Source organism: Nomia melanderi, chromosome 12 (genome assembly GCF_051020985.1).
Source record: "Nomia melanderi isolate GNS246 chromosome 12, iyNomMela1, whole genome shotgun sequence".
In the NCBI taxonomy this organism is placed as follows: Eukaryota; Metazoa; Arthropoda; class Insecta; order Hymenoptera; family Halictidae; genus Nomia; species Nomia melanderi.
In genome coordinates this window covers 5,619,190-5,644,845 of record NC_135010.1, presented here as the reverse complement: position 1 = coordinate 5,644,845, position 25,656 = coordinate 5,619,190, and the positions used below count along the sequence as shown (strand labels likewise).

The 25,656-nt window shown below is 35.0% G+C and overlaps 1 protein-coding gene across 3 annotated transcripts in view; it reads right to left on the bottom strand.

Moving 5' to 3' along the window:
• Positions 1 to 1,072: 1,072 nt before the first annotated feature.
• The window catches only part of LOC116426241 (Organic anion transporting polypeptide 30B), a 109,960-nt gene continuing 85,376 nt past the window's right edge, over positions 1,073 to 25,656 (bottom strand). For 2 of the 3 annotated variants that reach the window (XM_031974925.2, XM_076372496.1), the window contains 12 exons: positions 25,183 to 25,236; positions 23,048 to 23,153; positions 17,362 to 17,578; positions 16,389 to 16,532; positions 15,285 to 15,500; positions 15,095 to 15,202; positions 14,440 to 14,673; positions 13,302 to 13,844; positions 12,689 to 12,878; positions 12,426 to 12,614; positions 12,109 to 12,260; positions 1,073 to 11,761 (listed from right to left, as the gene is read on the bottom strand). In XM_031974925.2, coding sequence (XP_031830785.2) covers positions 11,463 to 11,761; positions 12,109 to 12,260; positions 12,426 to 12,614; positions 12,689 to 12,878; positions 13,302 to 13,844; positions 14,440 to 14,673; positions 15,095 to 15,202; positions 15,285 to 15,500; positions 16,389 to 16,532; positions 17,362 to 17,578; positions 23,048 to 23,153; positions 25,183 to 25,236 — 2,452 coding nt within the window. In that variant the 3' untranslated portion in view covers positions 1,073 to 11,462. The remainder of the gene's footprint in view (positions 11,762 to 12,108; positions 12,261 to 12,425; positions 12,615 to 12,688; positions 12,879 to 13,301; positions 13,845 to 14,439; positions 14,674 to 15,094; positions 15,203 to 15,284; positions 15,501 to 16,388; positions 16,533 to 17,361; positions 17,579 to 23,047; positions 23,154 to 25,182; positions 25,237 to 25,656) is intronic. The other variant, XM_031974926.2, reaches the window with a different exon arrangement.

The following is a 25,656-nucleotide window of genomic DNA, read 5'->3' as shown; positions in this document are numbered from 1 at the left end:
GAATTACCCTCAGCAAATGAACATCAATTTTTTTAATAACAATTAAATGAATTGTATTACAAAGATACACGAAGCTGGTTAAATAAGCGTACACTGAAATAATTAACGTCGATAACTTGCAAAAATTCGAAATCGATTGGTTGTATTGAAGTTCCTTAATAGGATCAGATCACCTCTAGGATAAGAGGGCACTGGTCACATAATGTTATTCTAAGCAGACGTAATTCTCCGCGCACTGATTACATCATCGAACAAAGCGAGTCGATAAACCGATACGTAGCTTTTAAAGGTGAAATAACACTGATTCACATAGATTAAAATGATTTTCAGAATGCGAGATTATCGTTTGATATCAGAGGAATTCCGAGAAACACGGTGATGCTCCTGGCATGCTTGCGAAAGGAATTCTAAAAATGGGTCTTATTGTTGGAGGTTTGAAAGTGCAGCGTCATATCAGGATAAAATGTACACGTGCTGGTAAACAGATTTTTTTTGTTTTCAAGGAAGAAAAGGGGAGCCGACAGCGATTAGTAAGATAGGAGATAAGAACGAAGGAGGTGTGATGTTAGAACTGTGTGGAATTATCTCGTTCGAATATCTCATTCGCTTGGCAATGGAGATATTTCACCTTTTTTGCAGCAACGGGTTATATGTAGGTCAGTATGAGTACTGTAAAATGTAATAAAAGAAAATTGTGGCTGGGCTCGGGATATCTTTTAGTTTTATCAATACAGTTATACAACACTTGCAACACAGAAATAATAGAAGTGCATTTCGATTTGAAAAAACAACATATTGCATTTGAACGTCAAATCTGTAATTAGTAGTGAAACATGGCGTTAATAAAGTAATGCCCTTGAATAGTTTTGTAGTATGGCGGAAAAAGTGATCTCGTTTTCCTTAGTGAAAGCCTCAACAATGGGAAATCTATAAATATATAACGAGGGCGAATTTAAGTAAAATTTACATTAAAAATTAATTGCTGAGAAACAATCATTAATCGGAAACAGTTGATTAAAAACAATTTTATGAGATTTAGAACTTCTTGAACTAAAGAGTGAGTCAAGACTTAATAGTTTCTGTGTTTAATAAAGCCTGAGAGTCCCTGATTCTTTCCTTTTTTAATTATTCAAAAAATTACAGATGCTTCTCCGAGAAACTACTAAAGAAACGGTTTTCGCGATGTGCCAGCCGAATTGCGAATCGATTAAAATCTCAGTAGATGCATCCTCGAGGTTTCTACAGAGAAATTTCAAAAAGTCGATTCGACCTAATCTAATCGAAACTGCTCGGTGGTTCTACTGTTAAATCAATCGTCGCGGATCCATCTCGTAAAATTGAGAACAGGAAAATGTTCAAACACTTTCGGTTAACAGGTTTCAAAACATTTATTCATTGTAAATACATTGTTTGTGCCTTACTTCTGAAGAAATTAAGTTCGGATGAGAGTCGAGTAAAAGGCGGTACCGACACAACGATCATCATAATCACGATCGCCGTCCCTCTATCGATCGGTGTTCGAACGATCGCTTGAAATTCTAACAACGACTTACAAAGTGTTTTTCGGTCCTGGATCTAAGGAAGAGATTCAGAGTAGTCTGATATGAGAACAGAACGTTTCCCCGTGAAAGAACAGCGTTGACCGCGCACGCACGACAATATTTACTTCTCTACAGGATGGGACGAACGACGAGGGGATGGATCGAAAATCAGAGTCGAAACGAAAGGGGATGGATAAATCATACGACCGACGAATACGAGGTTCTCTTACGTCTAACATTATTTTTATATAATCTCTATATATAGACCTCTCGTTCTCTCCCTCTCTTTTCTCTCGTTCTCTCTCTCCCTCTTTCCCTCTCTTTTCTCTCGTTCTCGCTCTCTCTCTCTTTTTCTCACGCACACTCTCTCTGTTTCTCTCTCTCTCTCTCTCTCTCTCTCTCTCTCTCTCTCTCTCTCTCACTCTCTCTTTCGCTCGCTTGCTCACTCGCTCTCTTCACCTCTTTCTCTCACGCACACTCTCTTCGTCTCTGTCACGTAAATTATCAGCGTTTGTCATCACCATTGATTTCCTTGCCGCTTGTACCATCGTCACGCGTTTCTTATGTGTTACACGCATTCTTTGTTTCTGGTTTCTTTTGTAAAATTTTTCTTTCGTTTTAAGGCATAGTTCCAAAGTTACACGGCGCAACGAAACGGTTGTTCGCGGATACGCGCGATAATGAAACGGTTTTCGGTGATTCGTACGATCAACTGCGAGCATTGTGATCAGCGATCGCTAGACCGCGGATGTTTGGGGGAACGTAGATCTTTTCTGGAAACTGAGAATAAAGTGCAGACCGTTCGTTTGATCAGCGATTCCTTTGGACTCTGAGTGAAATAAAATTTGCGTTAGGCTTTGTGATATTTGTTATTAAACGTACCAATCAGTAATATTCTGTTTTCCAAGGGTTTAAATTGTTATAATGAATTGAACACTTGGTTTTTTCACTGATAACATTAAAAGAATTGTTTGATAATTGAAATTAAAATATTGAGAAATTCTAAAAGAATTTGAATTAAAGTATTTGAAAATTCCAAAATAATCTAAGTCAAATTATTTCAAAATTTTTAAATAATTTAAATTAAAATTTATCAGAATTTCGAAGTTCTGTTTTATTGGAACTAAACGATAGACCCGATCTATTCTAGATATTCTAAATTTAAATATGTAGTTCAATCCCATTGAAACCATCATGAATTATTGGCATACTTAATATTGAACTGCGTCTTCGACGATCATGCACGCTTTAAATATATATAATCCACGGTCTAGCGGTGGCTCGGCGAATCAAAGTTCTTGGAATTCGCTTGAAATGCTTGCACATGCCGCGCGATTTCGTACGAACAGATTTTGCGAACGTATAAAACTTTAATGGTGCGTCGAGACCATCTTTCATTCATCGAATGCGAGACTTTTTTCCTGCAACAACTTTCTATGGCCGAGGCAAGATGAACTCAGACGCTCAAGAACACTTTTTCACAATTGTAAAATATGTTTGGTTTAGTTTGAGTCACAAAAAACGATTCGTATTCAAACACACGATTGCATGTGTTTATATACTTTGACATTTGCTTCAGCGGAACTTGAGTACGGTGGAATGATATATTATTTAAAATGAAAGTGAATTCGAAATGATCGTTTTTTATGAACCTCTTTAATTCTATCGATAAAAGTTTCGTGCAACGTGACACGTTTTTTTTTCATTTTCAGTAATGAATGATTAACGATATAATATTAGATGGGACATTAGGCCTATTGTTAAGAATGATTCGAAATTATCGTCGCAAAATTTAAAAGTGCGTGCTACAGAATCGAATCTAGTAAAAAAACGTTACGATAGATGTCAATCTTAAGATACGGTTTGTTTGTTTAGGAACATTAGATTTTACTTTAAAGTGTTACTTCATAGTAAACATCCAATATGGTGTCTATTGGCGTCTATCCATACGCTGTTCGATAAGTCGCTTTCGAACATCCAAGGTTAATCGTTCTTTTTTTTTAGCATTTTATCTTAACGCAGAGTGTACTCTGGCTTTTAAAAAACGTTCACTTAGCTTATTTACTACAATAAATACTTAACTATCAACATTTCATTCAATGAAAGTTTCAAGAATTCATGGCTGAACTTCTAAAAATAAACCGTTTAGATTCTTACGAATAGTGCTTACACTTAGCGTTTATATTTGTATCATTGTTGATTCAATGTCATCGAAAGAAAAATATTTAAGATGGAGAAAATAATTCGATCACATTATAAAATGATATAAAAGTATCTAAAATATAAATGTATGAAATCGTTATTTCTTACGATTTTTTCGTTAGCCTTCGTCTGTAGATATTATGTGATAATGGTTTAAAATCAGCGCGTATACCTAGTCTACGATAAAAATATAACACGATCGAGGGTTAAGTGATCTTGAGCGACTGAGTTTCTCGTGTCTGTACTTCGTTCACCGTTTTCGACAACAGCAACAAAAAAAAAACAGTTCCGTACGATTCAACGTTCCGATTCATTCGCAGAAGAGATTCTATCCTCGCGGGAACGGGCAGCAGTTTCTTCGAACAATAAATGAATTTTTCTCGACAATTCGAAATCTCGTATTTATCCTACAAAGAACAGCGAACAAAAATATTTTTTCTCCTTGTTAATGGATATTTGTTTATACATGAGATTGTTAATACGGGAATAATGGATGTTCTGATTATATGTTTAACATTCTTTTTTTAATTTTTTCGTTTGAAATATTGGATCTCACAAAGTATAACGTATTACTTCTCGTTACATCTATTAATATTCGTTACGTCCACATAAGTATAGCACATAAAAATACCGTACACTTCTAAAAACAAACCTTCGACATTTGTCAACACGCAATGTGGAAATGATAAAATAACAAAATAAACGTACTAAAAACTCGATATGTGTTTATTTTCTTTTTTTATTTAAAACGTAGTATCGCCGCATATTCTAATAAGAGAAAGTCGTTCCTCTAACTTCATGAATGTTAAAGAACTTTTCTCATTTGGTTGCCATCGCTTGAATCTTTGTATTTGTAAGTCTTGTTGAATTTTTTGCTACTAGAAGAAAACAGATCTATAATTGAAAATGTACCAAAACAAATAAGTTTGCAATGAAATTTTCTGCTAGAGTGAAAAACAATTTGAGTACGAATTTACTATGCAACTTGCCCTTTAACCCTTTTCTAAAGTAGTTATACCAAGTACAACTGTGAAAGAAATCATCGGACAAAGGGTTAAAGTATTTAACAGTATCTAGCATTAATTATCGATATGCAGTCAAATCTGAAAGTAGTATTACCAGATACTTTGCAAGGATTGCTTTAATTTGACCAACCTAACCTATAATCTGACCAAAGGTTATAATTGCTTATAAAAGATTAGTTTTGTAGCAGTTTCGCCGCATGCTCTAATTAGAATTCGAAATCGTTCTTCAACAAACAATATAAGCAACAAAACTTTCATCTTTCATTCATTATTCGAAATCGCTTATGTAGATCATAAACCTCGCCGATCACGGATCATGGCGCCATCAAGCTCTCTTCTACGAACGATTTGCACAAACGAAATGTAATGGGCTACAATCTCGCCAAACTCGTTTTGCGATTCAACAACGCCTTCTTCGTTAACTCGAAACATTCGATACCCCTGATTTGTGAGCTTTGTTTCTTTTTGTTTCTGGAATCAGAGATGAGCAAAATTTCGTTCCGACGTGAAACAAATATTGTGAATAACCCAAAAAGATTCAAGCTTCTTTTTCCTCTGTCTTCTATATCTATACATCGTAAAATTAAAATCCCTTTCCTATAAAATTCACTTTACATATTTCCCCATTAAAACCTGATACAATAAAAAATCTTAATAATAAAAAATAAACAAACATAGCACTCTCAATCTTTTTGTCCGTTCCGTCGAACACTTTTGCTCGTCCCTGTTCCGTACTCATAATTTCCTAATCCCTCTAGCTCCTTTCGCTCCCCTAAGCAACCACGTATTGCTTTTCATAAACTTTACACAGAACCGTCGCAATTTCATATCACTCTTCGGTACTGATCATAAACGTTTCATATTGTTTTCTGCTTATATTATGGTCCCTACAAAAAATACATTACATCTATAAGCAGTTTATAGTTACCGTATATAATAGTCAATATCTATGTACACAACATTCTTTAATTTAAATTTTCGTTTATCTATTAGAACTCCCACCTAATACTTAAAACGCTTCTCTCACACTTTCTCTCTCCCACACGCACATGCACGCAACACGCAATCACGCGCATACTAAATCTTTCATTTTTTCTTTCTGCCCCTTTACTGTAGCGTTGGGAATGTTACATACAGCAAGTAGTCGTGACGAAACAGAAATATCGTTCGAATTGACTAAAAGAGAAAAAAGAAATACATGATCGGTTAGAAGTGAACGTAAACCAACAACGTGTTAAGACGCTAGCGTTAATAGTAATAGTAGCAGCAGTAATTTCTTCTTTCATCTTTTTTTTTTGTTTTCATTTTGTTTGCGGTAGCACGGTGACAAGTTAATACTAATCGAAATTAAACCTGTGACAAGAAATCAGAGTATCGAGGATACATTAACGTCGACGCGATTTGTTCGTCTATTTTCTTTCGTTTTCTTCCCTTCGTCTGATAGACCGAACACGGGCGTCAACGATCGCGCTGTCGAGGTGAGAGAATGGCTTCCGTAACAATTATTTAAGTAACGCAGGTGAAAAAATTGTGCGGGTCGCGCGCGCGATTCGCTCCTCCCGGAGGGTTACACCTGTTAAATCGTGCGGTTTCACGTAGAAACGGAACGTTGTCTTAACAGTTAGCGACCACATAAAATCTATTTTATCGTATATTAATTACGTGTACCACGCGCTCCATCTTTAACTTCAATTGCTCGATATAAATTGTTCTAACTACTTATATGTACAGTTGCGGTGTCTTGGCAGATGTACAGGATGGATTACATTCAATTCATTCATGAGGGTTCGCAAGCCGTTTCTCGCGGACAATCTTTTCGAGTGTAACAAGGTTTTTATTTTGCGACGCCATTGGGGTCTTTTTCGCTTTAATTTAATGAATTCTTTGTAGGCGAATTGCATTTTTTAACTCTGTTTTGGTATATCGTAAGATAATCTATGAGTATTGGAATTTGCATAAAGATTCTGAGTATGTGCAGTATAATTTACTGTTGTTTAATCAGATTGTTAATGTTTGTAGCTTTAAGCAGTGTATCGTGGAAAAGAAATTCATTTGAATGCTAATTTTGTGTTGTAGGCAATAAGCAGCTAATTAGAATATTATGTTGTGATGAGTATAATTGTAATTAAGTGAACCAGCAATTTTTTATCATATTTATGTTTTTATATAATGCATGGAAAAATATTTCAGATATTTTTTCTTTTCAGTTGACCAGTAAAAATTAATAAAGGAATTGTTGGATGTGTGTCCCGGAGTTTGTAGCAGCGAGTGTCGCAAAATTATTTGTTTTTTTTCTGTCCTAGAAAAATCCCGCGAAAGCAGCTTGTAACAGTTTGTACAAAGCGAGCCACTGTATCTTAACTGAATGAACTAAAAAACAATTTTATTCTATACAATTGAGAGAGAAAAGTAACAAGTTCAATGATCTTTTAATTATTAAATGGCGACGATTAAGTTCCTAAAATATACGACAAAAATTTGATGATTCCAAGGGCATACCCTTCGAATGACCTTGAGCTTGAAATATTCAACATCGGCTACAGTTTCCGTGTTTTCATATCGCATTTGGACAACTAGTATAAACTGATCGAGTAAAGTGGTTACACAGCACTAACGATACCTTCTCCACTCTGTGTTTGTTGATGTTAGATAGGACGGTGCGTAGCATACAGGGTTATGTTATCGACAACATGTTTACAGATAGGTCAAGAAGCCTGGATGGTTTGTAGTATGACAATGAACTCAATTTCCTGATCAAACCATTGTTGCGTCTACTTTTATTTGAACTTTTTACTTATTCTCCGTACATTCTGAAGAAGGCTAGTATCGGAATCTTTTTAACAAATGAGGCTGAGAGACTTAAGAAAAAGTAAAATACTGAACAAGAATGGAGAGATTTATTATTTTTTCCCCAGACAACCTAAACTCTGTAACTACAATAGCCGTATCATTTACACTCTACTATAATTCCCAAAAAAATCTCTGTTTTTTTTAACATTTTTCCATTTCACTGTATCATAATATAAACATCAAAATACATTAAGTAAGATTCATAATTTAATTTGGATCTGGAGACAACTAGTCATCATAATTAAACACTGTGAAGTTTCTCAATGATTTGAGTCTTTCTACATACTCACGTAATGATTTTCTTATTTAATTGTATCTGAATTATTAAAATAAGCTATACTTTAATGCAATTCTGCTAACCATACTAGATTGATTAAACTCATCAATTATAATCTATTATATTTTTCAATGATTTTTCTTTTTTTATATATTACGTTCATCTAATAGTCCCTTTAATAAATAATATATTAATATCATAGTTTTAAAATAAACCACAAGATATTCACATCACCACTGTAACTAGATAACGGCGTTCAATTTTCATGATAAGTTAGGAAAAAATGGGTATTCAATAGATCAAGTTACAGTGGCTCACCTAGTAATCCACCCTGTTTTAATACACATCTTTCACCAATCGACATAGTGTAAATTCAATTTGATTCGACGTGTATTTTTCTTCTATTCACAGCACTTTTATTTTATTTTATCTCTTTCACTTTTTTCCCCTCATTCTTTAGTTAACTCCCTACAGGCATCCGCAGGGTCCACCGTTCAATAGAGATTCATATCACAAAAGTAGGTATATATATATATATATATATATATATATATATATGTATTTATATATATGTAAGTGCATTACAATATGTAGTTAGAGAGATCATCACGGTCTCGAGGATGGCGGGAACAGTGGATCCTGGGGAATTCTTTGCCGAGTTCGAACATCAAAATTGCCTCTAAAATATAGTAGCGTGTACTACACTTCGAAAAATTGACAGTGACGGGCCAAACAGCGTGCGAGATTATCGTACATAGGTATAAGTGTTCGTTTTTTTTGTTCCTTTTAACGTAAGTAAATGCTGTGACGTGTTTTGCCAGAATGGTGTATGTGTGAGCGTGTACATGGTGTGTGTTAAGTGTATACTGATCGAGATTATGTAAAAATTAACACTAGAACCGTAGAAGCAATCCGTGGAACGGTTTTGTACCGAAAGCGACGTGTGTGAAATGGTGTAAATCATCGGCTCATGCAAGGAAAGAAATGAAACATTATTAACGCCTAAATATTAATTTACATTTTTCATAGAACGTCTTGTATAGTTCCATATCTCTCTTTCTTGTATGTCTTTTGTATTTTCGTTTAAAAGAAATTGAGCTGAAATAACTTTTATAATTTCACTTTCTCTTAGGCTAGGACTTCATAATTCCAGCGATAGAACTCTATTCATATTTATCCAGTTTCTTTATATCTTTCCATCAATTTGAGTTAGAGGTGCATTATAGAATCTCTTTTCCTGAGTTTATATAGTTTCTTTCTTTCTTTCTCTTTTTCATTTGTTTTCTTTCTTCATCTTTTGTATCCACGTTTCTTTAAACCTTTCATTTGTAATATCGAAAATTGATACGACAGGCTTTCAGGTACAAAACAAGTAGACGCCCGGCTCACCAATCACGAGAGCGGGCTATTGACGGTGTTAAAGCCAGAACTTAGTGTCGAGACGAGTCTCAGAGTGACATTTAATCCCAATTGACCCTTGATTTCGCCGAGTGATTTTTATTCATTAACAAAAACCTTTGCGATTCTCTTTTCTTTTCTTTTCTTTTCTTTCTTCCTTTCTCTTCTGTTCGTTCGTTGCTTGGAAGCATAGAATTCATTCGGTATTGTAGGACACGAAGTAACATCGCCACGTTACGACGAAGCATCATTTCCGTTTCCGATTGTACGCTAATGTTTTCGGAAAGCTCTTAAAATAGTGCCGCTGATGCACGTTCGAGAAGAAAAATAAAAGAAAAAAAAAACATATACGAGATCAGGCGTCGCTCGTCTTCAAGCGTTTGGTTTCTAGTTTTAATTCTTCGTTAATCCGGTCTCTAGCGGATAGAAGAGAACCAAAAACAAAAGAGAACGAACAAATAGAAAAAAAAAACGAGAACGAGTGGAACGGTTACGCCATTACAATTCGTGTTTGAAAAGTATTCGCAAACGAGTCAACTACGATCCTTGTCGTCCGTTTACATCACTATGTTAAATTGACTACTTCATTTCTGAGAAAGCCTAACCACTAGTTATAAAATAAATCGCAGCTCTCGATCTGCAATCAATGATATTCATATAGATCGTTAACTCTATCACTTAGTCAATTACATTTTTTTTCTGTTTTAAATATACGTTTGTCTAGTCTTGTATTTCTTAAGGCAGGAATTTTTATATTTACAACGTTTGTCCTTGTTGGCCTTTGCTTTTCCCTTTCTTTTCCCTATAATCTGTTTTTGTCTTCGTTTATTTTGTTTCGCAAAACCGTTCAAGGCTGGTTTCGTCGGAACTCGTTTCGGACAACGCGAATTTTCGCAATTAGTTAAACACCGGTTACAACGCGTCTCGTTCCGCGTGTCTGAAACGAGCCACCTTTGTTCACCTATTATGTTCCTATTTATTGACATACGCAGGGTGACCCTTAACATCCGTTACCAGTTCGTCTCAGCGTCTAATGATGCCGACAATTCTTTACGCTGATTTAATGACAAAGAAAGGACGATTAAAAGCATGTAAGTTGCTTAAAATTATTTCCTTTTACATTTCAAGGTAATCTTGAATAGTCGAAGACAAGGTGAATACAAATGTGTATTTGCCGATTGACCTTGAGTTGATCTTCACTTTAAAAATATTATGATCATAAGTTCCGCTGTGATATTGGATCCTTATCTCAAATGGTATTTGCGTCACATCTTATATCATGTTTGTATACTCTATGCTTTCTCTAGATAATTATAACTGTAGCAGTAGTGATGTAGTAACACTTACTATTATGGAGCGTTATTCGCGGGTATTAACGTGTAATGGGAATTCCACAGAAAACCTAGCTGTTTTGAATACTTGACACTATATAAAACAGGTCCTAATATACTTTTTACACCATAAACTCTATTTTTTACGAGAAGTACAGTTCAAGGTCATTAGAAAAGTTTATTCATACATACTACGTATCACTAAATAAAAAGAAATTCAGTAAAAACAGGAACATAACTTCATTAAAACACGTAACAAACAATTTTACCTGCCTTTGTCATTAAATCACTCTCAAGAATCTTTGAAATATTTTCACCGATTATTGAGACACGGTATGGCGACGGATCACTCAAATCACCTTGCAGAATCGCATCATCGTAAAAATGTACACCCTAGTGATATAAGTTCCTAAAAATAGCCAAACCATAAATGGAGATCCATGGCAAATCATTTCGTACCATAAATGATACTTCCCACGCAAATGTAATCATTGTAAAAATATCGTCGGACTTGCATGCGTGCAAGAATATATGAATGTACGATTCACTTATACTTCCAACGGAATTTAAACATGGTCACTCGTCGTTAAATCTCTTTAAAAAAGTATATTAGCACCATAAATACATGGATCCACACCTCCGCTCTAACCAGCCCGTTTTCTTCACAGAGTCACAAGGGGGAATCCCCGTTAGGATTGCACAAATCAATAATGCACGTACGTTCTAGGTACATGTACCGTTAGAGGTTAGCTTCGACGACAAAATGATTTGCCATCGATCAGCGTATCACCCACTTTGATATAGAATCAATTGCATAGCCTCTAACATAAGATGAACATTAAACGTTCCGTGCATGGTTCTCCATTTTACCAGTCAGAGGCTTCACCTCCACGTCCGGCTCTTCAATGGCGAGGGGCGCTTGCCTCGTGTCCGGTACCTCGACGTCCATTGCACTTTTCGATCGGTTCGCCGATTCTGTCGAATCTTGCGTTTGATTCGACGATCCGGTCTCCTCCAGGTTGGTTGACTTCGTGGGCTCCGTGGGCGACGAAATCGAAGAAGGTGTGGCCATTTCGGAACTCGGAGCAGTACCGTCTCCGTCCACCATGTTGTGATGGTGCGGCTTCTCCTCGAACACTGAAACATTCCACGCGATGGAATTTAGAAAATCTAAGCTCTTTTTTCTATCTTTTAGTATTACGAGTTGATGTAGAGAGGATCGTGTCGAGGCAGACAGAGATTTACTTAAGGGTACAAGATTGGAAAGGTACCAAAATGGAAGAAATACTTTTCTTTCATTTGTTTTCAGTTGATAGAATTTTTCGAAAACATATTTGTAAAGGGGAGTTCATTAGAATAGTCACGTTTAGTGCCAAAGTGCCAAGTGCCAAAACTGTTCGCCACAGCCTTGGACGTAGACACTTGTCCACAAACATCCACTGTAATACTATTACTCGGAAAATACTAAAAATGGGTCCACTTACATTTGTCAAGACTTATAATTGACCCTACGAATTCGTTCACAGTGAAAGACGGCGCTTGGTCTTCCAACTGCCTTCTCCTCCTAACCAGCCACCAGTCAATGAGGAACAGTGCCAGTGCTAAAATCTTAATGCCAGCACACAGACCAACGTATCTGAAAGAGACCATTTTGTGTTTTAATAGTCTGTTATCCAAGTCTTGCACAGAAAACGAAGAACAGAGAATTCTCTAAGAGATTACAGATGAAGAAATAATTAGAAAATTAAAAAATGCGTTAAATTATTTGTAGGAGAATTGTAATGACCATATGATTAAGTACCTGTATCTAAACTGTTCGATGTCGTACAGCAAGCATCGGCCACCCTTCTCTCCGCATGTACTTTTCCAAAGTAAGCACGTAGAGTCAATCAAGTTGCCGAATAAAATAGGAGCAGGTATATAACCGAACAGTCGAAATATTACAAACTGCATGCCCAAAGCGAACGACCGTTCTTCTTCCGAGACTGACCTGTGTCGACATAAACATTCAATTGTAAAATTTTATAATGCCACTCACTAAGAAGGCTACCATACGACACAAACCTCAACACTATCATCAGTAGCGGCATCTGGGTGATAGCGACGATGAAGGTCATAAAGAAAAGTAATATTAAGAAAGGGAATATAGTTCTGCAGGGTGAAGTACACGGGCCGGCAGTCGCTACCGGTACCACTGTCACTTCTGCGAATTCCGGAGCCGCCGGTGGCAACATTGTTAAGTTTCCATGTATACCTGTTAAAGCAAAATCATATATTACACATACAACAGTCATAGTGAAAAGATATATAAATACATTTAATCGATCCGACTATTCGGAATAAAACAGAATCCTATTAAAACAATAACTCGTGTATCATCTCCTCGCTCCATCATTCAATTTTCAATGCTTAACCTTTTAGCTACTGCACTGCACGACTAAAAGTTTTAGATAAAGAAACTATAATACCATTCCTCTTTCCAATCTCTTTACATGGAAATAAATAAAGCTAAAAATGAATGAATAAACTACAATTTATTGAACCGATATTTCATGTTAATGTAAAGCTTTCAAAGTAGAGCTGTTCGCATAGCTTCATAAGTTCCATAGCTGAACTTTCACTAGTTTATTGTATCTCCTCGGAGATTATACACAATGGTCATACGAGGGCTACTCACATGCACAGTTAGTGAAATTCGATTTCGAACTGAAGGCAGTGCAGCCCGCATGACATGGACTGAAGTAGGTCAGACCGTTGTTTCCACAGACGGGCTCGACGTCCGTCATTCGACACTCGCAACCGAAGTTGCATGCGGCAGTGAGATTTACTTGGAAGGGCTCTGGGCCCTTCGTGCTGCTGTTAAAGTACGGAATAGTGGTCCCAGCCATTTTAACGTTGTCGCAGCCGAGGAAAAACAGGAGGCCGTAGCAGACCAGGCATATGATGTTCGAGACGAGGACGAACTGGACCGCACCCTTCGGCCTTAATTCTAAACGCTTGAGCAAACACCCGCCGAAGAAGATCCCGATGCAGGCGCCCGGTATAGCTATCGAACCGGTGAACACGCTCGCTTGGCTTTTCCCCAGGCTGAACTGGGTCTCGAGATACTTCGGCAGGAACACCACGAAACCGGAAACGATCACCAACTCCATGCAGGCACCCAGACACGTGACCACATACACCGGATTGCACATGAGCCTCCACATGCTTCTGGGTATATCTGAAATAGGATATTTTACTTGAATTGTAAATGATTCCTGTATGTGAATTGATATTGTGGGGGTTGATGTACACAGGGTGCCTTCGAGTGATTAGATAAAATATCGTCCTTAGGATTCTGTTAAGTGTTTGTAGAATGTATTATCACGTTCGCTACCAGGGCTTATTTCGGTGACGGTCTCCTCAATTATAATATTTTCTACAATCCAATAAATCTTCTAAAGAAAATATTAGAAAAATAAAACTGAAACGAGTCATTGAGTTCTTAAATATAATATCGTCGTTTATAGTTTCTAATAATAATATTTATAGGATTAATTTCATTTGCATTATGTAAAATATAGGATTACGGTCGTCACAATGACGCTGGTAGCGAATGTGTTATATGACAAATGGGATTCACGAAATGTTTGTGTGAAATGTGTCTTGATTTTTGAATAATTTTAGTGGTATGTAACTATCATTGTACATGCTGCAGTTGATTAAGAATATTTAGGAGGATTGTTTATTAGAGGAATAATAGTTATCTTGAAATCTGAGATAATATGTTTTTCAATGTGTAGTATTTATTTAAGTTTTAAAGAAGATTTCTTTACCTTTTACATCCTTGCCGTAACCACTATCGTCTAGCTTCTCTTTCTTCGGTTCTTTGCACTGTTCTTTTTCCTTCTGCGACGACGATTTATTTTTCTCGATTATACGTATCTTCTCTTTCTCGCGTTGCAGCGTTTTCGGGAAACTGAAGAACGGAATGGCGACTAAGATTAAGAGCAAACCGCAGAGCAGAAATCCACCCCACCACATGCCGACCCATCTGTGGTCGCCTGGATCTGTTTAAAAATATTGCGTATTACACGTGGTGTACAATGTGTTTCAGAAATAAGCGAACCTTCTGCAGAAACCTGTTGCGATCACTCTGAAGGTCGAAAAAGCCATATTACAGTTATTTTCAGCAGAACCATTAATTCTGTAATAATCTCGTAATAATTCTATAATAGTTTTTTAATTCTTTAATAACCTTGTAATAATTTTGTAATATTTTAATTTTGTACTAATCTTGTAACAGTTTTATTTTAATACAGAAAGATATAATAACAATATTTGTATTTTTGAAAAATCTAAACATCTCTAATTTATCATAATTTATCTTCATTCTTAAGGTAAATGTAACAGTTTTCCAGAGCTCAATCAGCTATTTCTGAAACATCCTATATACGAATAAAGAATAATAAGTATTTATTGATTGTCTACCTATACTGATAATAGTTCCAGAAAACGAATCCATGTGAAACGATAATAAGTAAGCTCCAAGGAGGAAGCCTAAGACAGGTCCAAAGGCTGCCATACTGTACATACAACCTGAAGAAATAATAAATTATTTATTAGTTAATATATCATATCTTTAATAGAGGAACATTCTTAAATAGCGTTATTCCTTTACCAATATATAAAGAAGCACTTTCTGGACGAACGTGGTCATCTATGTAAGTAGTACCAAGAGTAAAGAGAGGAGAACCACCACAGCCTAATAATAACTGAGCAAGTACAAATAACATAACAGGGCCAGCGGTGGATGGGGATCCTTGAATGCAATTATCGCCTCTTAAATTGTTGTGTGGTGCTAACGGTGGAGATGATAATCCAGACGACAAACGACCTAAGAAGAAAATCGTCTTACATTCTTTGCCCGACGTCCTCAAACGAAAATAAAGCAATGAAAAGATCCGTTTAAATCTGTACTCTCAAATATTTCAGTTAAATTTGATTTCCATCAAAGAAACATTTATATTAAATTCATTTAAATGTAAACAGTGCAATTGAAATTCAATTTCAAATTTGATCTAACTCAACTGAAGTCAAACGACACGTTCTAAAAAACTTATTCAAGTGAACATTTTTAACGCTGACAATCTGTACGGTTAAAAATAAACTGTAGATAATTTCAAAGTTCATTTGTATAGTAAATATAAATTTAGTAAATAATCTATATATGAATGTAGAGTAATATTTGTTTATAACTTCAGTTATCAATTTTCTATTGTTATTGGGTCATCTCACAAATAACGCGGTGTTTTATATTTCTTTTATTTTTTAAAACTAAAGGTAACAGAACTGTTTTTAATCTAAAACATATTCTCTTTCATTATCTATAAATTATAATTACTTTAACCCTTTGAACTCTGTAAGCTCCAATATTGCACCAGTTACAATATTAAATATTTTAATGAATCTTAAAGAAACTACCCTAAAATTATTAGATTTTCCACACATCCAAATGTTGTGCTGAGAAGGAAAATAAAAGATCGAAGAAATGTTGTAACATTTTTCATTTTCATTAGGGATACTATAAAAATTAGTTTCATTAGTTTGCTGATAGATTACAAACCCATCCGGAGTGCTAAGGGTTAAACAAGGTGTTTATCATTATTTTTAAAAATAAAAGAAATATAAAAAACCGCATTATTAATAGGATAGCTCAATGTTTAATAAATGACCAACCTAATGTTACCGGTTCTAATTTACAAATGATATTTCCGAAATTTACCAAGACCCATATCCTGTTCGCGCAAAGATACTCCCCGACAAATGTTGTCGGAGCTAGAGTTGTTCGCAGCCGTCATCAAATTAGGCTCGGCTGTGAAGTGTGGCACCATAAAGATCATCGATCCGAGTCCCATTATAACAGCGCCTGAAATTTTCGGTTTCATTACGGCATTGCAACGATTGCCAGCGTCAACGGATAATATAATACTATTAATCCCTTAACGCTCAGACCTCGGGTGCCATTCGATCTTCTGCCAGATCTATAAATATGTATCAATGTTCGATCCAAATTGCATACAACGGAAGAACGAAGCGTTCCTTAATGAGACTTATTAAAGTGTCTCATTTAAAAAACGACAAGCGGATAATTAAAGGTAAAATCAACCTGATAGTCATTATTTCCTGTCATTTTCCAAATAAACTGTGAAATATGTAATTAATAAAATATACTAAATAAATTAAATATTCCAAACAATTTGGAAGGTTCGAATTAACGAAATAATAATACGAAATTTTATTATATGATTTCAAAATCGTGAACAAATTGCCATAGAAGTAAAATCGAAATTTATAACATACAAGGCTTATGTTACGAAATTTTATTAATCTTTAAGATTACGAATAGACAATTATATAAAAGATAAAATTACATAGGTTTCTTTATTGCGAGAATATTTCTGAAATTGTTATACTTCATTTATTGAAGTTATTATATTTTCTAATATAATTGAATTTTTCACTATGTAAGTTGTAAGTAAACAATTTGTTATCGGTTGCAAGAGGTATTCTGCGTATATTTTTATACACAAAAGTTGATATTGTAGTGTTGTAATAAAATGGTAATAAGATCTAGTAAAAATTAAACTTTTTTTATATCTTTAAAGAAGAAAACGAATTATGAATCTTATTTACGAGTGAAAGCATTGGGCGTTAAGGGATTAAATGCGTTGCATCACGTTGTTCAGTCGTTTTACCAATCGCTATCCAAACTGGTATGTGTCGGCGGCTACCGAGATAGCTGACAAAGATGACTGTAATGACGTTTCCGATCTCGTAGGAGCTCGCAATGACGCCTGATAGGCTGGACGGGATTTCGAACCTTTTCTCTATGGTCGTGATCACAGAATTTATGTAACCTGAACTAAGTGCCTGCTGCAACGTGACGAGAAACGATAGAAGGAACACAAACACCTGAAATCATTAAAAATACACGGTGATCTTCCTGGGCATGTACCATGAAGTTTTTCATGACTGTAAATTTTATCGAGGAAAATAATTGGGCGCGTTGGAACGAATAAAATTTGTTTGGAATGGAGGAAAGTATAATATAAAATGCAGGGAACGTTAACGGAATTAAAAATGTTAAGTAAATTAAGTGTTATTACCAAGTAAATAATCAAATCTATTAATGAATATTATTAATGAAAATGATTAATTTAAAAGATTTTACTATTAGTATGATTTCCTATTTGAATAATGTATTGTTAATAAAATTAATGGATTTATTTCGTGATTACATTAAACAAATTGTATCGATAAATCTTAACATTCACGTGAACGCCATAAAGGTACAATTGAAAGGCGTTTTTCACGATAGAAAATCGAACAACAACCCTGTCACGTATATTAATTCCATTCATTTTCTCCTTTCGATATACTTCCTATCAAATCGAACGATAAAAGCTGATTAGATAAGCAGGAAGTTTATCGATTCCATTATTGTATCCTTGAGTGCATTTAAACTAACGAAGGCAAAGTGCTGCATTAACGATGATGAAAATAAGTTAAAACGTTTCCCTAGTAATCGGAGCGTTACGTGCCATAAATCAGAATAATAAAATATCTTGAAATATCGATTCACTGACGGAAATAATAATTTTCTAATCAAATTAAAAGAAACTGAAGAGGGTTCAAACAAACCGGAACGAATTACGATTATCCAAATTGTACTTGAATAAGCTAAGGTGGAGTAGAGCTGATTAGAGCAGATTAGAGTAAACTGAAGGAGATTAGAAGCTAGTGTGGATTAAAAAAAATTAGAGTTGCTTAAAACGAAGTAATGTAGACTAGAATAAATTAGAAAAAAGTAGATTAGAATAAACTATAGGAGAAACTAGTAAACTAGTGTGGATTGAAATCAATTAGAGCTGCCCAAAACAAAATAGAACAGACTAAAGCAAATTAGGAAAAGCAGAGTAGAGTAAACCAGAGCAGAAACTAGTAAACTAGTGTGGATTAAAATTAATTGGAGCTACCGAGAACAAAGTAGAATCGACTAGAGCAAATTAGAAGAAAGTAGACTAGAGTAAACTAGAGGAGAGTAGAAACTATTAAACTAGTGTGGATTAAAATCAATTAGAGCTGTCTAACACAAAGTAGAATAGATTCGAGCAAATTAGAAACAACTAAAGAACTAAGTAGAGCGGAATATAGCAATTTAAAATAAGCTAGAGTGGTCTATAACAAACTAAAACGAGCAAACCAGAATGGACTGGAACAAAGTAGAATTAACTACAGTAAACATGTTACAGTAGACTAGAGCAAATTAGAAAGGTTTACAGAGGATTTGAGTGGATTAAAGTGGATTCGGATGACCATAAGTGGTGTGGGTGAGGTCTATAGAAGATCTGAACTCTAAATTGATTAGGGTTAAAGTGAGCTAAATTATACTATAATAAAATAGAGCTGGGTAGAGTGTGCTGAAATAAATTACAGAGTGTTAAAGCGGGTTGAAACGAACTGGAAAGTGTTTCAGGGAGTTAATGTGGACTTAAGTGTGTTAGACCCTAGAGCGTTAGAACTATTTAGGGAGGATTAGAGGGTGTCAGAAGGGATTAAAGTGAACTTGAGAGTATTAAAGCGAACGAATACAAACTCGAGAATATTAAAATATTAGAGCGGACTCGAAGGGGCTAGGCAGGATTAAAATAAGACACGAGAACATTAGAGTAGTTGAAAATATATTAATAAGTTTACTACCATCGCCCTTTAAATAATAGTGTCTATAGCAACAATAGTTTATTAAACAGAACACATTCACTTCATAAAAGACTTAACGAATAGATAACAAAGGAAGGCTGACAAATTTATTGAGTATTAATTCGTCCCTTATAGCATCAAATAAAAGTATCTATAAAATTGATTTAAGTTTCTCTGCGCAAAACATGAAACAGAAGTATTAGAACTGATAAACAATGTATCTGGCAGTATAACAGCAATTTAATATGAATTTACACGTGTTAGAGCTAGTTAAAACAAACTAGAAAGTGCTGGGCCTGGATAATATGTCCTCAACTGTAGACTCTGCAGTGTTAAAACGATCCAAAACAGATTAGAGAGTGTTAGAGCAGCTTAAAATAGCTTGAAGAGTATCAGAACAGACAAGTACGAACTCGAGGATATTAAACAGCGCTAAAACAGATTTGAGAAAGTTAGATTGCGTTAAAACAGGATACGAGGGCGTTACAGCCACGCGAAGCTGATCAAAGAGACTTATTGCGGATTAAAAATGTTTTAAAGCATATCAGAATTCCATTCGACTAGAAGTATATTAGAATGCTTCAAAACGCCCCCGAAAGTGTTAGACAAAAACAAATTCGAATTGTCTAGAGCAAACTAGTAAATACACGATTACAATTAAATCGGTTTAATAGCGGTTTGTCCGAGAAAAGTTAGATTCTCCTAGAGCAGTTGGAAGTGAGCACGAGCAAACTGGTTAGAGAGACAGTTAGAGCACAGTCCGATATAACCGAGGCGAGACAACTTTTTGTGGTATTGCTGCTATAGATTCTATGGGACTCGAAACCTTATAAGACGAAACACATATTCGATACACCGGCTGCGAGATACTGTTACAAACATTGAAACATTTTAACCTTAAATCCTCTTGCCATATCATTTTCCTTTCGACTAAACTCGACTAATTAATTTTACTATCAACAATTTGCAAGAAACGTTGAAAAATGTTCCATTTATTGTAAGTACATCCTCACTTTGAAGGTGAAATATTAATCCTTTGCAATAAATAAATCCTTTGCTTAAATTTTGTGTAAGGTACCAACACGTGAAACATAAAAATAAAATAGTTCTGTCTCTTAATCTATGCAAGATTTTTCTGTACGCCAATTGCAAATAATGTGATCGATATTTCATCAGGAAATAACGAATATTTATAATATATCAAATATTATCGAGTGCAAAGGATTAAAAACAACAAAACAGTCTTCGATCCATGGGGAACATTGATTTTTGTTCGATTAATCTGGAGTCACGAGTGTTACTCGTTATTACAAGGCAAGGGGTTAAACTGATCGGAGGAAATTAGAATATAATACGTCGACAGCGTAGTGTTCGAAAGAAGTTAGATTCTTTCAGGACAGTTCGCAGCGTGGTAAAGTGAGCCGGCCAGAAGGACAGTTAGAGCGCAGTCTAACATAACCGAGGTAAGACGACTTTTTACGGTATCTGTGCTATAGATTCCATGGGACTCGAAACCTTATAAGACGAAAGCGATCCACTCGATACTGTCGCTCGCGTATTGTCGTCTTCCGCACTGGCTCAAAATCCTTTCACGGAATGCCGGCAGCGCTTCAATGCCGCATCCTTTCGAGCCATGACTCACGGACGACCGTGGGGTTCGTATAATGTTTAAGCACCCTACACACATTCAGACATGTAGCGATGCCACCTAATTCTAGGTATCGTATACGTTGCAGTTAACGTGGAAAAATGAGATCTAAGGTCCTAGCATCGAAAGCTGTAGCAACGATTTTAACTTTGACACTACAGTAGAACTCCAAAAAATGATTGAGAACTAAGTATAAAAGTGAGATTCTTCATACGAAAGTAATACAAGCAGAAGAAGAAGGTGGGCCAGTACCAAAAAGGGAATTTAACGCGAGATTCCTAAATGTGAAATCGCTGTAACATGAAATTTTTTAATCGCGTTATATGGAATTCTACTATATTTTCATCGAAGATGACAAAAGACACCTTTTAACATTTTAATTTAACAGTAGAACTACCGAGCAGTCAAATTGATTTTTCAAAATTTCTGTATAGTATATACTATAATTTCTTTAGTCATTTCTCAGAGAATCATCTATGTAATCTGTAAAATGTCTATCTTTGCAATAATTGTGAACAGAAGAAACCAGAAACGGGTCGTTTTGACGAGTCTGATAGTTCTAGTGTTAAAATTATTTTCTAAGCTTAATCACGTTTCCTCGATTTACTGCTTGATATTTCTCTGTACCATCTTCTCGAGTTAAACTTAGAAAATAATTTTAAGTCACCTTTTTACAGAAGTTTTTTGATACCCTCGATGATAGTAGCGTTAAAAGCTGAAGTCTTTACGCTCGAAGACTCGAGTCGTCGTTTTATTATATTAACATCGTAAAACTTAATTCTGCCTTTTGATAAAAAATATTATCTTTTTATAGAATCTTGTAGTTTATTATATTTTCGAAAGTTCAGGAAGCTTTTGAAGTTTCAAGATTGAGTTTTCTTAGAAGACACGATCTTCGTCGAACCATGAAGCTACTATAACCCAAGCTTTATAGAAGGTTCTGCGACCACGTCTTTAACACTGGAACTATCAAACAGGTCAAAATGACCTATTCCTGATTCCTTCCTTCCGCAATTATTGAAAATATGGCACGATTTTCTGAGAAATTACCAAAGAAATTGGTTCAGCAACACGCAAACACAATTGTAAATAAATAGACATCTCAGTAGACGCACTCTTAAAGTGTCTACAGACAAATTTCAAAAAGAATCTTCGATAGTTTGAGTGTTACCTTTACACTCGATTTATTTTCAATGTTGTTGGGTACAAACTTGTATTTATTTTAAGAAAAATTAATTAAAGTAATTTACAGTAATTCAACGTTTTATATTTATTTTATTTACTTTTATTACTATAAGATTTAATTTTTATAATTTTTCTAAGTGTCCTGCCTTTTCAAACAATTTTCAACGTTCTATAACATATTTGTATTGTCATCTCCAGTATGACATACGAATGCTAAGGGTTAAGTTTAATCGTTTGAATCCCAAGCGGCGCGATCGCGCTTTTCCGTTACACTGCCCAAAAGTGCCAGTCTTTCGGTTCGTAGAATCACATGAAGCTTATTTATTTCTTTTCCCTGTAATTATTCATTTTTATTTTTGTTATTACCCGCTTAGAAGTCGAAAAATCTAACGATTGCCCTATTTGAAATTTGTTTTCGTAAAAATAGAAAAGCGTCATTCAGTTTCTAAATTTAATCGAAAGAAGCGCGATCGCACCGCTTGGCATCTTTCGAACGGGTTTTTGCAAAAACCGGTGGAACTCAAACGGTTAATGATACCTGCTACAATCTTCAGTAGTACTGCACATACTTGGAAAGCAATTCGACACGCTGAAGCTCCTGTTGCAACGTTGCTGTCAAACGACAAATCGAGAAGGATCGGTAGTACAGAGGCAAACTGACGTTGCTGCAGGTTTCACGGAACCTAGCAGTCGATGCATCGCAACATGATCCAACGTGTGTACGGAGCTTAACATCAGTGTGTGCCGTTATTCGAGTCAGCGATCGATCACGGCTTAAGTAAATCGCCGTGGCGATCTACGGGGATTTGGAGAGAGGATAGGAAGATAGGGGGGAGAAGTTTACGTACCTTTATTCCGGCGAATCTCTGTATAAAGGCCGGTCTGCAGCTCAGGATCCCACAGTCCTTCGAGTCCGGATTAAACGGCGGTGTTTGCGCTCTCTCCTTTTCCGTCCTGGATTCGCACATGGCAATGAAAAACGGAACGTTTGAAAAATCGAGAGGTTGCGCGCTTTTGACGCTACAAGTTTCGGATAACTCAAAATGACTCGTTTCGGACGTCTCCTTTTGTTGGGTTGGCTAGAAAGTCTTGTCGCATTAATCGTGGTAGTTAATAATTTAAATCCTTTCCAAATAAATAACACAAAATAATTGAGTATTATAAATCAATTATTTTAATTGTTTACTAAGAAATCATTAAAATGATGGAGTATTATAATTTAATTGATTATTTTTAACCCTTTGCATTTTAGTGGAGGTTCTTTATCAACAATTGGTTTCACAGAGTAATTTGAATGAGGAGTAAGTGAATGTTGTATAAGATTAGATGAAATATTCAATTAAAACATCTTAGTTTATACAGTATTTTGCTTTATGTTACTTGTAGATAATGCCATTGTGTTACTAGTTTCTTATTGGAAAAGGAATTTTCGAGTACAAAGGGTTAAGAAGTTTAGCCCCTTGTTCTATGATTTCTTTGGATTTAATATTTATATTTTAGGAAACGACAAATTCCATTCAGTTTCTATGCTACATTTACTCTAAAGGTTAATAAACAATATTTCGTTTGAAAGAAAAATTAGATTCAATTTGAATTCTGTTCAATTCTGTTTGTAATCTTCTCCACAAATTTTTATATTAGATTACAATATTGTAATACAAGGGGTTGAAAATAAATGTCACTACATCAAATTAAATTTCATGATACTGAAGTGTTTCTCACTTTGTTTGATAACTGTCTGTCATTTTCCAGTGTATCTATGATATCGATTCAGTGTATTACAATACGAACGCCACGTTGAAACGAAACGAGACTTTTTGGTCAACCCAGTACAATTATTAAAAAAGATACTTATGCCTTATGGAGAAACTATTAAACAAAATGATTTACCAATACGCATCCTAAACTATCGATCGAAATCTCAGAAAACATATTCTTATCTACAAAATATAAATCAATGAATTGAATCAACTACAAAACACATTTGAACGTAACTAAAACATTTTTCCCTGCACGCAAAGTTGCTGATAATTTCATGATTAGTTTCATTAATCACTATTTCACTCTTTCCTCGTAAAGGAATTATTAGTTAACATTCAGGTAATTGTAGAAATTAATTTTCGTTATTACTGAAAATACAGGGTGTTCCGTAACTAGCAGTAAAATTAAGCAGAAGATGATTCTACCAGCTAAAAGCAAATCGAAGATGAAGGAAGAGATTGTCTCGTACGAAGCTTCGTTCCCGAGGTGATTAAATTTAAATACTCGTTTGGAACACGTGCGCTTGAGAACGATACCGAGTATTTCTAATTGTGTCGGTGTTTACAAACAGTGACAACGGCACTTAAGAATTAAATTGAAGACATACGCCAATAATAGGAAAGTGACTTCATTGATGACAAAAACACGTAACTTCTCATCATTTTCAGTTTCCATTACTACATAGTAGAGATTGTGAGTAACAGATAGACTTCATTAATATTCAGATTCAATTTCTTCGAATCACTGACGAAGCATCGTACGAATAAGATTGTATTACACTTTTCTACATCGCTTTCGTAAGAGAACCAAAAAGATTTTAATCGAGATTAAGCAAAAGAGTGAACGAAATTCTATCATACATTTTCGAGTTACTTTTATAAGATTCTTCTAAACGTTAAACAACATTTATATTACACGTCTTTTTAGTTACTTTTGCAAGATTCTTTTGAACATTAAACAAAGTTTATATTACACATTTTTGAGATATTTTTACAAGACTTTTAGGCACGTTAAACAAAATTTATATTACACATTTTTTAATTACCTTTATAAGAGAGTTAAATGGATTTCACAAATAGAAAAATCTTTTCGTAGATACTACTGTTAATTACTGGTCACGTCATTTATTTACAAAAAAATATCGTTAATAATAACTGTACAAATTGTGTAAGATCGTATGTTACACGGTGTTCCGCGTTAATTACACAAACCGAACATTTACCTGTCCACCATGGAAGCACTGGGATTCCTGCTGTGACATTTGATGATAAAATCTCTGAAAAAGGGCAAAAACGAGAAACAAGAAGCATGAATATCTTGTGCTGTATGATGTACAGTGAGTGCGTGGTCAAATGAGTTTTAACCTTTAACATTTCATTATTTCCTTCGCGCTTGTAAGTTATTTTTTTGTATTAGCACATTAACTCTGTTGTAAGAGTTCAGTTTCTACAGTGATAGTAAATGTACAGAAAAGGATGTCATCAATCGATTTCAATGAGATTGAAATATGCAGTCAGAATTCTGAGCAATTTTTAGAGACATTCGCAGAAATATATTCGATAAGTCTAATGTCTTTAATATGTTCCTATTAGTTTAGATTGTTTTTAAGTATTTACATAATTTTCAACAATCTGAAACTATTGTACATTATATTATACATTATATCTCTAACGTTTGATGTAAGTTTGTCAATTTT